Source organism: Myxine glutinosa, chromosome 4 (genome assembly GCF_964187855.1).
Source record: "Myxine glutinosa chromosome 4, kmMyxGlut1.1, whole genome shotgun sequence".
Taxonomy (NCBI): domain Eukaryota; kingdom Metazoa; phylum Chordata; class Myxini; order Myxiniformes; family Myxinidae; genus Myxine; species Myxine glutinosa.
Window position 1 is genome coordinate 198163943 of NC_136264.1, and position 15194 is coordinate 198179136.

At 43.8% G+C, this 15194-nt stretch overlaps 1 protein-coding gene across 4 annotated transcripts in view; it reads left to right on the top strand.

The window, feature by feature from the left end:
- The first annotated feature begins 9 nt into the window (after window positions 1–9).
- Window positions 10–15194, top strand: part of EEFSEC (eukaryotic elongation factor, selenocysteine-tRNA specific) — a 65981-nt gene continuing 50796 nt past the window's right edge. For all 4 annotated transcript variants that reach the window (XM_068114227.2, XM_068114229.2, XM_068114230.2 and 1 more), the window contains exons 1-2: window positions 10–328; window positions 2860–3150. In XM_068114227.2, coding sequence (XP_067970328.2) covers window positions 2871–3150 — 280 coding nt within the window. In that variant the 5' untranslated portion in view covers window positions 10–328; window positions 2860–2870. The remainder of the gene's footprint in view (window positions 329–2859; window positions 3151–15194) is intronic.

Sequence of the window (15194 nt, forward strand, 5' to 3'; positions counted from 1 at the left end):
GGGCGGGTAGAGGTTTAGGCGGCGCATTCATAAATTTCAGCATTAATTTTGAATTAAATATTCCGAAGTATTGTAAAAATTGTCATGTAATGATTGTAAAAAGAAAGATTTGTTTCTCTGGTCACCGAGTAGATTCGGAAGATAATCATGTTTCCGGTACCTGGAGTGGAGTGTGGAGGTGTTCGTCTGTAAATAAAAAACAAATAACAATGATTTATTTTGAAGTAGATTTTGTTATTTTGAGGAGCTGAAGATAAACACTTCATCGGGAGAGTCACGTGGTGTTGGAAACGTTTTGTTTTGCGCTGTTTGAGGAACAAGAGCAGAGGTAAGAAACGTGTTGGGTATAATTATTATAAACGATGAGGAGGAAGAGCAGTAAGAAGGATGTTGAAACGGACATTTAAAACAGAGGAGTAAGGCAGGCCAAAAAAGAGGAAGACTAGGAATAATAATTATACTGGGGAGGATGAAGGAGGTGGATAAAAAAAAAAGATGGGGTAATAATACTAATAGTATTGTAATAGTAATACTGTAATAGTAATAGTAATAGGGTGAAGGAGGGAGTTTGAAGATAAAAAGAGGAAGATTAATAAAAGTGTGTGTGGATGTGTGAGAAAGAGGGTGTGTGTGTGTGTGTGTGTGTGTGTGTGTGTGTGTGTGTGTGTGTGTGTGTGTGTGTGTGTGTGGGTGTGTGTGTGTGTGTGTGTGTGTGTGTGTGTGTGAGAGAGAGGATGTGTGTGAGAGAGGATGTGTGTGAGAGAGGATGTGTGTGAGAGAGGATGTGTGTGAGAGAGGATGTGTGTGAGAGAGGATGTGTGTGAGAGAGGATGTGTGTGAGAGAGGATGTGTGTGAGAGAGGATGTGTGTGGGAGAGGATGTGTGTGGGAGAGGATGTGTGTGGGAGAGGATGTGTGTGGGAGAGGATGTGTGTGGGAGAGGATGTGTGTGGGAGAGGATGTGTGTGGGAGAGGATGTGTGTGGGAGAGGATGTGTGTGGGAGAGGATGTGTGTGGGAGAGGATGTGTGTGGGAGAGGATGTGTGTGGGAGAGGATGTGTGTGGGAGAGGATGTGTGTGGGAGAGGATGTGTGTGGGAGAGGATGTGTGTGGGAGAGGATGTGTGTGGGAGAGGATGTGTGTGGGAGAGGATATGTGTGGGAGAGGATGTGTGTGTGTGTGTGTGTGTGTGGGAGAGAGAGAGGATGTGTGTGTGTGTGTGTGTGTGTGTGTGTGTGTGTGTGTGTGTGTGTGTGTGTGTGTGTGTGTGTGTGTGTGTGTGTGTGTGTGTGTGTGTGTGTGCTGATGATCCATGCAGTCGGGAAACTAGTCAATTGCTTACAGGTTAAGGTTCTTGCTTTAGGGAGAGGAACTGTGTTTTGAGGTTTACAATTTAAATAAAGTTGAATATGGGATGTTGTGAAATTAACATCATTCACAGCCAATACAACAACAACAACAACAACAACAACAGGCATTTTAAGGCCATTTTCCCTGCAAGAGCGGGGTTTTGCCTTGCGGTCCCCATGACAATCTTCTACATTTAATCAATCTTCTCCATTCTCCAATCATTCACAGCAATCCTTTAAATTATTTATATTTAAGTTTAGGAACAACCAATACTGTACAATTAATTGAATGCATTTTAAAATAAGAATTGAAAAAGAGATAAGATTTGAAAATCATATGAGATAGAATTGTGAGAAACAAACGAACAAAAACGAGGTGTGTGTGTGTGTGTGTGTGTGTGTGTGTGTGTGTGTGTGTGTGTGTGTGTGTGTGTGTGTGTGTGTGTGTGTGTGTGTCCCAAAATTTTGGGTGTACGTACTTCAGAATCTGGGCACATTTTTAAGCTACCACACGTTGGACTTGATGTCTGTTTTGAGGTCACCAAAGGCTGCTATAAAGTTTATATGGAGATGTGGGATCAGGCAGTGCTGCTGCTGATCCACAAGTAAAAGGTAATAGTCAGGTTCACTATGTTAACAAATATAATTTCGTTAAAAATTTTGGGATGAGCAAAACTACATTTTTGGAATCTTCAGAGCATGGAGAATCTGAAAATCAATGTTGGCATTTGCACAGACACCTGCATGGCCGCCATTTTGGATTTTGAAAATGGCCGCCATAAAATACATATTTTGCGCGATCTCGGCTTCTAGTCAACCTAGAGACTTAATTAAATATGCTAATCCTATGTTTTCTGGGTCAAGGAATCCAATAAAGGCCTCAAAATAGTGCTCAGGATTATAGAAAAGCAACAAACAAAGGTAATTGAAAACCATTGTCTTTATATTTGTGATATAACTGTATTACATAATACATGATATTGCAAGTCCTTTGAAGTTATAGGTTGTTATAGGAAGTTATAGGTAGTATCAGATTGAACTACAAGTCCTATACACAGGATCTACGAGGTCTATACCGTTCAGGAATATGCTTTTACAGATCTTCATCACTGTCCTGAGTGTCATTTTGGCAAAGGCGTCTACGCAAATGTAAACATTAATTTTTGGATTCCTCATGCTCTGAATATTCCAAAAATGTATAGTTTTGCTAATCTACCAAAATTTTGAACGAAAAAACATAGTGAACCTGACTATAACCAACATGAGGCCAATTAGTGTAGCTTTTCAGTGTCCAACACGTCCCGAAGTCAGGAAAAGCTTGCACAGCTTCGGGTATCCCCCCTTCTCTGCCACCATGCAGCACCGCGTGGCCCCTGTTAGTAAAAAATATGGTTAATCATTTTGTTTACCAAGTAACCCTCTTCCTGTTAACTTTTTTGGGCGTTTTTTGTTTGAATATTTTTGATACGTCTTTCAAACACAATAAAAATTTTATTTTCTTGTCTTCAAAGGATTGTGCACAATGGCGAAAATGGAGAAGACCCTTAACTTCAATGTGGGCATGTTGGGACATGTGGACAGCGGAAAGACCTCTATCGCCAAGGCTTTAAGCAGCACGGCATCGACCGCTGCCTTCGACAAGAACCCACAGAGCAAGGAGCGAGGTATCACCCTGGATCTGGGATTCTCCGCTTTTTCCGTACCTTCGACACCAGCCCTGCTCCAGCACGGATACACCCGGCTCCAGTTTACCCTCGTGGATTGTCCCGGTCATGCCTCACTGATCCGTACCATCATCGGAGGCATGTCTTTGCTTTGTGTTGTTTTTCTTTGTTTTTTTTTTTTTGCCTCCAATGCCTCCAGCATTGCCTCTTTCGCATTGAGGATATACAACATTCAACCTTGATGTTCAATAATGATTTGTAATTTGCTTGGTGGACATTTACGTAGTACGTATCCAAAAAAGATTGTCATTTCTATACTTTGTGTACTTATCCGCTCTGCTCAGAAACACTAAATTGGGGGAAGAAAAGTTATTCGGCTAATCGAAGATCAACAACTGACCATTAGAGGTCAAAGCATAGCTTTTCTTTTTTAATGATGCAAATTTTTATGATATTCAAACAAAAGCGAAGAGGTGAAGTCACTAAAACTTTTGGGCCTCACCACAAGCCATGATCTTTTTTGGGTAGACCATATTTCCAATATGGCCTCCAAAGCCAGCCGTCGACTGGGTATCTATCCTTTGTTGTGCAAGGTCTTTCTTTGGCTAATCTGAACTTTTGACAACCTACAAGGCCTTAATTTGCAGCTTGAGTACTGCTCTCCCCTTTGGGCTGGCACCCCTGCCTCACACCTTGCCTTTCTTGATTCCGTGGAAAGAAATGCCCTCAAAATCATTGGGATCTCCCATGGCGAAGACGAGTGTTTAGGCCTGTTGCACTCACCTTGCAGTCAGGTTGGTGGCCTCTGTATTGTACCGCCTCCTTTTTGGTCTTGCACCCTCTACCCTCTTAGCTGTCCCTCCTCGGTTTCTGCACGGTCTGCCAGTAACCCTCTTCTTGTTAAACCCCTAAAATCCAGGCTCACTGCTCACTTCCACTCATTTATTCCTCTTTTCTCTCGCCTGTGGAACCAACTTCCCCAGTCTGTCCGGTCCCATTCCTCCTTCCAGGGGTTCAAGACACCTGTTCACTACTACCTCAGGTCCCCCAATCCACAGTCATGATTTATTCGAGGACAAATGACCCCATTCCAAAGCACTCCTTTTTTACAGGTTTTTGTACTTTCCCCCCTTCTCCCTCACTTACCCCCTTTTCATTTGTTAGTTGTTGGTTGCTTTGTTCCTTTTCTATTTCACCCCACCTTCCCCTTCCTCTTCTTGCTTTGTGCTGATTGTTCACCCCATGTCCCATTGTCTCCTTCTCCCCATTCCCTTGATCGCACTCTCACTCTTACTTCTCCTCTGCTGTTGGTGTTTTCCCCCTTTCCATTCTGTTCTAACTCTTCCACGGGCCACAATCGTGTATACAAAGGAAACCAAACTATTTTCTTTCCACATTCACTCACTGGGCGTCAGACTCATGAAACTTGTCCATGCATCGCACTCGCGGGTAGTGAGTGGTTTCAAAGCCGACTACATAGCCAGTGTCACTGTGGAAATGCCCGTTCCATGAATCCCACGTATAATTATCCAGTTTTTACCCCATGTGCATGTAGCGAAAAGCGGCATTAAGCAATTGGTACATGTCCGTCTGTCTCCGTCTTATCAGTTTATGATTGTCAGTTTATGATTGAGTAGTCCCCCCCCACCCCCATCCCCAGTCTCTCTACCCACACCGTGAGTGTCCGAATGTGATGTAGTAGCACATTATGGATGTGCCGTCTCACCAGAGCGTGTGTGTGGCGTCCCCAGATAGCACACAATGGACATGCCATGTTGAAGTGTGGTTGTATTGTGTGAAAGGACAATGGGGGTTATTTGAGAGTTTGAGGGGGTGGGCATAGTGTGGTAAGGATCTAGCTACACATCGAATTCTGGTCATTACTAATTGGGGTTACAAATTCTTATGCTAACATTTATTAAGAGATAACTGATGACTCATTAACCCTCAAGTAATTATATTTCTTAATGTGTATGATTGTACATATTGTTGCAGGTATTGACCAAAACGATGAGGCGATGTGAATTTGAGCTATCGTGCACTAAATGTGGGCCAATTTTAACTAACTCAAAGACCATGGGGAGGTATCAAAGGAAATACAGGGTTAATATTTCAATAAAAATGAGGAAGGAAAAAAAAAAACACTAAGTAAGCAAGAAATGACAGGCAACGTGACGGGTCGCTGAACTAAACAAATTTGGCTATGTCTATCTTGCTCTGAACTTAGACACACCAGCACGTGGGGCAGGAGAGACAGAGGTGGGGAAAGAGAAACTGGATGGGGGTAAGTGAACAGAGAACTTTCCTTTCAACGACATCCCGCTTTCTCGGCTCGTATGAGCCGGCATTCTCCATCGGCTCAATGTGTGGATAGAGCATGTTTGGAGGTTGTGTTTGGGCAAACTACAGTCCTTGGTAGTGTTTGGGGGCAGGGGGGGGGGGCTTTGGCTTGTGCTGTTCGCCTTCGACTGCACCACTGTGTATGATAATAATGCACAGGCCCACTTAGCAACTCCTCCTCCCAGCAGCATGATGCTCACTAACGAAATATATATATATATATGAATGAATGATCGTTTTAAGGCCATTTTCCCCGCTAGAGCGGGGGTTAGCCTTGCGGGTCCCATGACAATTCCCTGTTTGAGGCAATGTTTTTTATGGCCGGATGCCCTTCCTGGCACCAACCCTTCGTCGCCTCTTACGATGCGCAGGGATACGGTGTACCTATTCTAAACTGGGGTACACACTGGGAATATATATATATATATATATATATATATATATATATATATATATTGTTGCGGATCTCGGGTTACGGCGCTCCCCTTACCGAGGGGGGGTTAATCCCCTCGTCTATTAAGCTGGCCGTCCGAGTCCTAGAAGATATCGCGCTCCTTTGCGGGGTTGAGATTGACCAGGGTGACTGGTCAACGGGTTCCCAGATACCTTTGCCCCCCTCTCCGCAAAGCAGGGCGATACTTCTGCTCGAGCCACGGACAAGATGGAAGATTGCCGAGCGGTTTAGCAATCCGAAGCTCGTGCCGTTAGCAATAAAACTAACCCGATCCTGAGCGTTGGCCAAATCGTGCCACGTATATCAATGGAGAAATCACTAAAGCGACCGGATGAGAGGAAACCCAAAGAATAAGAAGGAAGAACACAGGTTTATTAATTATAATTATGTACAAAACCAAAACCAAGGAAGAAACGGAAGGGTATGTACAGGGAAGAAGAAGAAGCAGATACACAGGGCAAACCTTATAGTCTTATTTTATCACACGCCCAGGACAGTACAAACACACTTACATGAAAAGGTGGTGGTGGTGGTGGGAAGGAAGAGAAGGGTCCAAGCAGATGGTAGGCGTCGAGGTCCGGCCCCAGGTTCACGCTCCGCTCCGGGTGTTCCCTCGTACCGCGGCAAGCGGCCGGCAGCTTCGCTTGGCGCTTAACGTGAGCGGACAATTATAACGCGGGGGGGAAGACTGAGATGCGGCATACGCAACAAATTGTCCCTTAGCCTTCGCCAGTTGTGCGCCTCCAATAGTTCATAAACGGCAAGCAAGGACTCCTTTCGCATCGGTTCAAATCGTTCTCCCGGGCACCTCTCTTCTCTCACTCATCTCGCCTTTTTCGCGCATCTCCCGAAGTAGTCCCACGCAGCCGCTTTTATTGCCCATTCGCGTATAAAGCCGCTTGCCTTTTGGATCCGCATACCGGTGAGCTGGCCTCGGCTCCGAGTGGTCGCGAGCGCTCACCGGTCCGCCCCTTGATGGGGCGTTGAGGGGCCACGCCTTTGTTCTTGGCGCTCCGCCCTTCCTCTCCAGCTTGACCGCGTGCGTAATGGCGGCTGAGCCAGGCAGCGAACGCTACTGGCAAGCAAGGGAGCCCAATTTGGAGGAAGGCTACGCCACAATATGAATAGGATTGGAAAAAGGGGCCTAGGTTATTTGATTAATACAACGCAGATTCAACTATTGGGAACAAATCCTTACCTGAAACACAGACTAATGAAATACCTAAAGAAGAAGCCTATGGTGTGCTACGTGTTGCTCGTGGCCTAACTAGGGTGCGACCTTTGACCTTTTATACAAAAATGGGAATATTTACAGGGGATTATTTATAAGGGATTATTACAATATTTACAAAGTGGAGGGTTCTAAAAACCACAACAATATATATTATATATATATATATATAAATTTATTTATTATTATTTTTTAGATATATTTATTAAGATATATTTATTTAGATGTGTTTATATATTTATTTAGATATGTTTATATATTTATTTAGATATATTTATTTATGTTTATTTATATATATATCAGTCACTATGCGACCTTCATATCATCAGTGGAGAACCGCCAGCAAGGTGTCCCATACAGCTGCTGCTGCACCTTGCTGGGAGCGATACGCACCGCCTGCCACGCGGTGACGTTATCTCTGGTATCCACTCATCATATGGAGTCGACCTGGTTGCGGTTGGGAGTTACTAATAATGGTATCTGTAATCTGGTTCTCCAACCTAATGAGCGGACAACATGACGTCATCGCCATGCACGTCCGCCTTGCCTGCAAAGTTCCAGAGGAACCATCTAGCAGTGCGTCATTACGGATTATAAATACAGATACTGTCACAAGTGCATGCAAAACTCACAGTTACCGACCTGGTTTTGCCCTTGTTGGGGCTTCATCAGGGCAACGCAGTGAGGCTTTCCATACACTTGTAACTCTGTGACCCTTTCGGTTTTTATATCAGTCACTATGCGACCTTCATATCATCAGTGGAGAACCGCCAGCAAGGTGTCCCATACAGCTGCTGCTGCACCTTGCTGGGAGCGATACGCTCCATATGATGGAGGTCGACTGGTCGGAGGTCGTGGTCGATATGAGGTCGACTCCATATGATGAGTGGATACCAGAGATAACGTCACCGCATGGCAGGCGGTGCGTATCGCTCCCAGCAAGGTGCAGCAGCAGCTGTATGGGACACCTTGCGACCTCATACCGACCACGACCTCATATCGACCACGACCTCCGACCAGTCGACCTCCATCATAGACCAGTCGACCTCCATCATATACCGAGTCGACCTCATATCGACCACGACCTCCGACCAGTCGACCTCCATCATATGGAGCGTATCGCTCCCAGCAAGGTGCAGCAGCAGCTGTATGGGACACCTTGCTGGCGGTTCTCCACTGATGATATGAAGGTCGCATAGTGACTGATATAAAAACCGAAAGGGTCACAGAGTTACAAGTGTATGGAAAGCCTCACTGCGTTGCCCTGATGAAGCCCCAACAAGGGCGAAACCAGGTCGGTAACTGTGAGTTTTGCATGCACTTGTGACAGTATCTGTATTTATAATCCGTAATGACGCACTGCTAGATGGTTCCTCCGGAACTTTGCAGGCAAGGCGGACGTGCATGGCGATGACGTCATGTTGTCTGCTCATTAGGTTGGAGAACCAGATTACAGATACCATTATTAGTAACTCCCAACCGCAACCAGGTCGACTCCATATGATGAGTGGATACCAGAGATAACGTCACCGCGTGGCAGGCGGTGCGTATCGCTCCCAGCAAGGTGCAGCAGCAGCTGTATGGGACACCTTGCTGGCGGTTCTCCACTGATGATATGAAGGTCGCATAGTGACTGATATAAAAACCGAAAGGGTCACAGAGTTACAAGTGTATGGAAAGCCTCACTGCGTTGCCCTGATGAAGCCCCAACAAGGGCGAAACCAGGTCGGTAACTGTGAGTTTTGCATGCACTTGTGACAGTATCTGTATTTATAATCCGTAATGACGCACTGCTAGATGGTTCCTCTGGAACTTTGCAGGCAAGGCGGACGTGCATGGCGATGACGTCATGTTGTCCGCTCATTAGGTTGGAGAACCAGATTACAGATACCATTATATATATATATATATATATATATATATATATATATATATATATATATATACTAGCGGGGTCACCCGTGGGAATCCCACGGGCATGGATGTGTGTGACATTTCGACATATTGAGTTATATGCTGCACATTCATTTTTACAAAATGGTTACTGGCAAGTCATCAGATCCAGAAATGGTGTGATGAACACAATTTATTTATTTCACATAATATGTGACCCCTCACTCCTCTCCACCTGACACTCTCCTGTCTCCACCTGACACTCTCCTGTCTCCACCTGACACTCTCCTCTCTCCACCTTGCACTCCTCTCCTCTCCAAACCCTCACATCCCTCTCCTTTCCAATCTCTCACCTCTCCAATCCCTCACACTCCTCTCCTCTCCAATCCTTCACACGCCTCTCCAATCGCGCCTCACACTCCTCTCCAATCGCGCCTCACACTCCCCTCCAATCACTCCTCTCCAATCGTGCCTCACACTCCTCTCCAATCACGCCTCACACTCCTCTCCAATCGTGCCTCACACTCCTCTCCAATCGCGCCTCACACTCCTCTCCAATCGCGCCTCACTCGCCTCTCCAATCGGCTTTCCCCGTCTCGTTTCTCTCCTTTTTCTCCCGTCTCGTTCTTTTTCTTGCTCCAAATTGGCCCGTCGGAATCGGAAATCGGCCCGTCTCGCCCGTCGGCCCGTCGGAATCGGAAATCGGCCCGTCTTGCTTTTGTGCTTGTGCGTAAATAAATTGTGTTCATGACACCATTTCTGGTGTTGGGCTAGCGGCTAGGGTGCCGGCTTAGGATCCTGGGTTCGAATCTCGGTCGATCGCCGAATTAATGCCAGGGGGGTTGACTCAGCCTGTCATCCTTCCGAGGTCGGCTAATTGAGTACCAGTTCACTGGTAATTCCCTGTTTGTCGTTGAAGGCGGCAAAAAGGGTTGGCGTCAGGAAGGGCATCCGGCCGTAAAACATTGCTTCAAAAAGGGGACAAAAAAACAACAACTACCACGGTCCCCGAAAAGGCCAACCCCCGCTTTGCGGGGAAAAATGGCCTCTAAACGGTGGTTTTTACACCATTTCTGGATCTGATGACTTGCCAGTAACCATTTTGTAAAAATGAATGTGCAGCATCTAACTCAATATGTCGAAATGTCACACACATCCATGCCCGTGGGATTCCCACGGGTGACCCCGCAAGTTTGCATTGACGTTCGTCGATGGACTCGTTCGCCCGTCTCATTCGTTTTCTTGCTGCATCCTGTTCAAGTCTGCGTTCTTCATCGATCGTCTCATTCATTTTGGAAATAGAAGTTTCCACGCAGCGCATGAATTGTCACGATCCTCAAGAGGAATTTGTCTCGTAATCATCAAATGATAAATGGCAAGTAAATTATATTGTGGAAAATTAAAGATTTCAAATAAACCTATTTAAAGTGTATTCGCACATAACTAATTTTAAAAAACGAAGAAATATCTCTCGGTAATTTCCTGAAACATATTTTACTTCCGGCTAATAATGTTGAATTAAATAAAAACGAAGACATATATGTCGGCATCATTGTTGACGTTTTTGTGACGACTGTCATCAAACGAAAAAGTAATATATCTTAACGGAAAAGCAAAAGCGAATTTTTAATATATATCGACACGTTGCCGTCGGTGTCATGTTGGGCGGTGTATGATACACCATGACGCGATTTTTAAAAATAAATCTGCATTTTCCCGCGTGTGTGGAATGTTCTCAATTATTGCTGACACCGAGTCCAAAACCATCGAAAAAAATTAAATCATATGGTGAGTTAGATTGGAGATAAAGGCGTGAGAGAGACTCAATGGCCTTGAAGTTGAAGTTACAGGCGTTTGAGAATTCATTTCGTTCTATAAACGGCAACTTTCTTTGGATTTCCTTCCCGTTTTTTTTCAACCGAGTCGAAAACTATGTTAGCGACTGTGAAAAATGAAATGATATATCGAATTTTTAATATGTATCGACACGTTGCCGTCGGTGTCATGTTAGGCGGTGTATGATACACCATGACGCGATTTTAAAAAATATATCTGCATTTTCCCGCGTGTGTGGAATGTTCTCAATTATTGCTGACACCGACTCTAAAACCATCGATAAAAATGAAATCATATGGTGAGTTAGATTGGAGATAAAGGCGTGAGAGAGACTCAATGGCCTTGAAGTTACAGGCATTTGAGAATTCATTTCGTTCTATAAACGGCAACTTTCATCGGATTTTCTTCTCGTTTTTTTTCAACCGAGTCTAAAACTATGTTAGCGACTGTGAAAAATGAAATGATATATCGAATTTAAAATAGATATCGACACATTGCCGTCGGTGTCATGTTGGGCGGTGTATGATACACCATGACGCGATTTTAAAAAATATATCTCTGCATTTTCCCGCGTGTGTGGAATGTTTGTGGAAAATTAAAGATTTCAAATAAACCTATTTAAAGTGTATGCGCACATAACTAATAAAAAAAACGAAGAAATATCTCTCGGTAATTTCCTGAAACATATTTTACTTCCGGCTAATATGTTGAATGAAATAAAAACGAAGAAATATATGTCGGCATCATTGTTGACGTTTTTGTGACGACTATCATCAAACGAAATAGTAATATATCATAACGGAAAAGCAAAAGCGAATTTTTAATATATATCGACACATTGCCGGCGGTGTCATGTTGGGCGGTGTATGATACACCATGACGCGATTTTAAAAAATATATCTCTGCATTTTCCCGCGTGTGTGGATTGTTCTCAATTATTGCTGACACCGAGTCTAAAAGTAAAACCATCGATAAAAATGAAATCATATGGTGAGTTAGATTGGAGATAAAGGCGTGAGAGAGACTCAATGGCCTTGAAGTTACAGGCCTTTGAGAATTCATTTCGTTCTATAAACGGCAACTTTCATCGGATTTTCTTCCCGTTTTTTTTCAACCGAGTCTAAAACTATGTTAGCGACTGTGAAAAATGAAATGATTTATCGAATTTGATTTGAAATAAAACTGGGGGAGAGCAAGACACCACGGGCCTACAAAACAGGACTCAAAGCTATGCGAGTTAATAAAATGGTGGATATTTGTTTATAGCCACTCCCAGAATGGGTGGAGCTATGGGTGGAGCTACTCTGCAAACCGAGTAAGCCACACCCCGGACAGACACCCAACAGATAGACAGACAGACAGACAGAATCATCTACGGCTATTATAATATAGATATATATATATATATATATATATATATATAAACATATATATATACATACACGACGTCGCCAAAAGTATGCAGACACCCCTTCTAATTAGTGGATCCAGCTGTTTCAGCCACACCCATTGCTGACAGGTATATATAATCAAGCACACAGCCATGCAATCTCTATAGACAAACATTGGCAGTAGACTGGGCCATACTGAAGAGCTCAGTGACTTTCAACGTGGCACCGACATAGGATGCCACCTTTCCAACGAGTCAATTGGTCAAATTTCTGCCCTGCTAGAGCTGCCCCAGTCAACTTTATGTGCTGTTGTTGTGAAGTGGAAACGTCTAGAAGCAACAACAACTCAGTCGCGAAGTGTTAGGCCACACAAGCTCACAGAACGGGACCGCCGAGTGCTGAAGCGCGTAAAATCATCTGTCCTCAGTTGCAACACTCACTACTGAGTTCTAAACTGCCTCTGGAAGCAACGTCAGCACAACAACTGTTCGTCAGGAGCTTCATGAAATGGATTTCCATGGCCGAGCAGCCGCACGCAAGCCAAAGATCACCATGCGCAATGTCAAGCTTCGGCTGGAGTGGTGTAAAGCTTGCCGCCATTGGACTCTGGAGCAGTGGAAACGCGTTATCTGGAGTGATGAATCACGCTTCACCATCTGGCAGTCCGACGGACTAACCTGGCACATGCCAAGAGAACGCGACCTGCCCGAATGCATAGTGCCAACTGTGAAGTTTCGTGGAGGAGTAATAATCGTCTCGGGCTGTTTTTCATGGTTCAGGCTCGGCCCCTTAGTTACAGTGAAGGGAAATATTAACGCTACAGCATACAATGACATTCTAGACGATTGTGTACTTCCAACTTGGTGGCAACAGTTTGCGGAAGGCCCTTTCCTGTTTCAGCATGACAATGACCCCGTGCACAAAGTGAAGTCCATACATAAATGGTTTGTCGAGATCGGTGTGGAAGAAGTTGACTGGCCTGCACAGAGCCCTGACCTCAACCCCATCGAACACCTTTGGGATGAATTGGAATGCCAGCTGCGAGTCAGGCCTAATCGCCCAACATCAGTGCCCAACCTCACGAATGCTCTTGTTGCTGAATGGAAGCAAATCCCCGCAGCAATGTTCCAACATTCAGTGAAAACCTTCGCAGAGGAGTGGAGGCTGTTATAGCAGCAAAGGGGGGACCAACTCCATATTAATGCCCGTGATTTTGGAATGAGATGTTCGACGAGCACATACGGGTGTGATGTTCGGGTGTCCACATACTTTTGGCCATGTCGTTTGGCCATATATATATTTTAGTTTGCCCTCTGCCCATCCAACCAAATCTAAATAAATCTGCATAAGGCTACAAAAGTTAAGCTCTTTGCTATTTCAAACACTACCTGGGTTCCTCCATAGCTGGGCAAACATTTACAAGTAGCCTTTTCTTGGTTGCTTCATGCAGCCTTCTTGGCGCTAAAATTACCTTGTGTTAACTAATTTTAAGCCCAAGCCACAGCTCGGGATAATTGATTTGGTGAATGCTGATTGGTAGTTCCCTCCAACTACGGATAAGAGACGTCTTTCGGCCTTTGGTGTGTCATGTGTATATATATATATATAATATTCTAGCTTGGCTCGGTGAGCGCTGAGGAACGGGCTTATTTTAGCTGAGAATAATGATTGTACCTGAGTTGCTGTGTGTCATGATTTACACCAATCATAATACAAACAATTATTTTCCACAAATGTATTTGTTGTGTTTGTGATATTACATTTTTATAGGCAATTTAGGTTGAAGATTTAGGTTGAATGTTTTTGTTTTTTTCAAGAAAGAACCCCTCAGCACATACTTAGGGGAGGGGTAGGTGTAGACTGGACGTTTGGGACGATTACACCTCACCACCACGTAATTCAAAACACCTCACCACCAAGTAATTCAAAACACCTCACAGCCATAAAACACGTAATAAAAACACCTCACAGCCATAAAACACGTAATAAAAACACCTCACAGCCATAAAACACGTAATAAAAACACCTCACAGCCATAAAACACGTAATAAAAACACCTCACCACCACGAATTAAAAACACCTCACCACCACGAAATTGAAAGCACCTCACAGCCATAAAACACACAATAAAAACACCTCACAGCCATAAAACACATAATAAAAACACCTCACAGCCATAAAACACTTAATAAAAACACCTCACAGCCATAAAACACATAATAAAAACACCTCACAGCCATAAAACACGTAATAAAAACACCTCACAGCCATAAAACACGAAATAAAAACACCTCACAGCCATAAAACACGAAATAAAAACACCTCACAGCCATAAAACACGAAATAAAAACACCTCACAGCCATAAAACACGTAATAAAAACACCTCACAGCCATAAAACACGTAATAAAAACACCTCACAGCCATAAAACACAATAAAAACACCTCACAGCCATAAAACACGTAATAAAAACACCTCACAGCCATAAAACACGTAATAAAAACACCTCACAGCCATAAAACACGTAATAAAAACACCTCACAGCCATAAAACACGTAATAAAAACACCTCACAGCCATAAAACACGTAATAAAAACACCTCACAGCCATAAAACACGTAATAAAAACACCTCACAGCCATAAAACACGTAATAAAAACACCTCACAGCCATAAAACACGTAATAAAAACACCTCACAGCCATAAAACACGTAATAAAAACACCTCACAGCCATAAAACACGTAATAAAAACACCTCACAGCCATAAAACACGAAATAAAAACACCTCACAGCCATAAAACACGTAATAAAAACACCTCACAGCCACGAAATTAAAAACACCACCACCAAGTAATTCAAAACACCTCACCACCACGTAATTCAAAACACCTCACCACCACATAATTCAAAACACCTCACCACCACATAATTCAAAACACCTCACCACCACATAATTCAAAATACCTCACCACCACGTGATTCAAAACCACCACAACGTTATTAAAAACACTTCACATCCACGGAAACAAAAGTTTG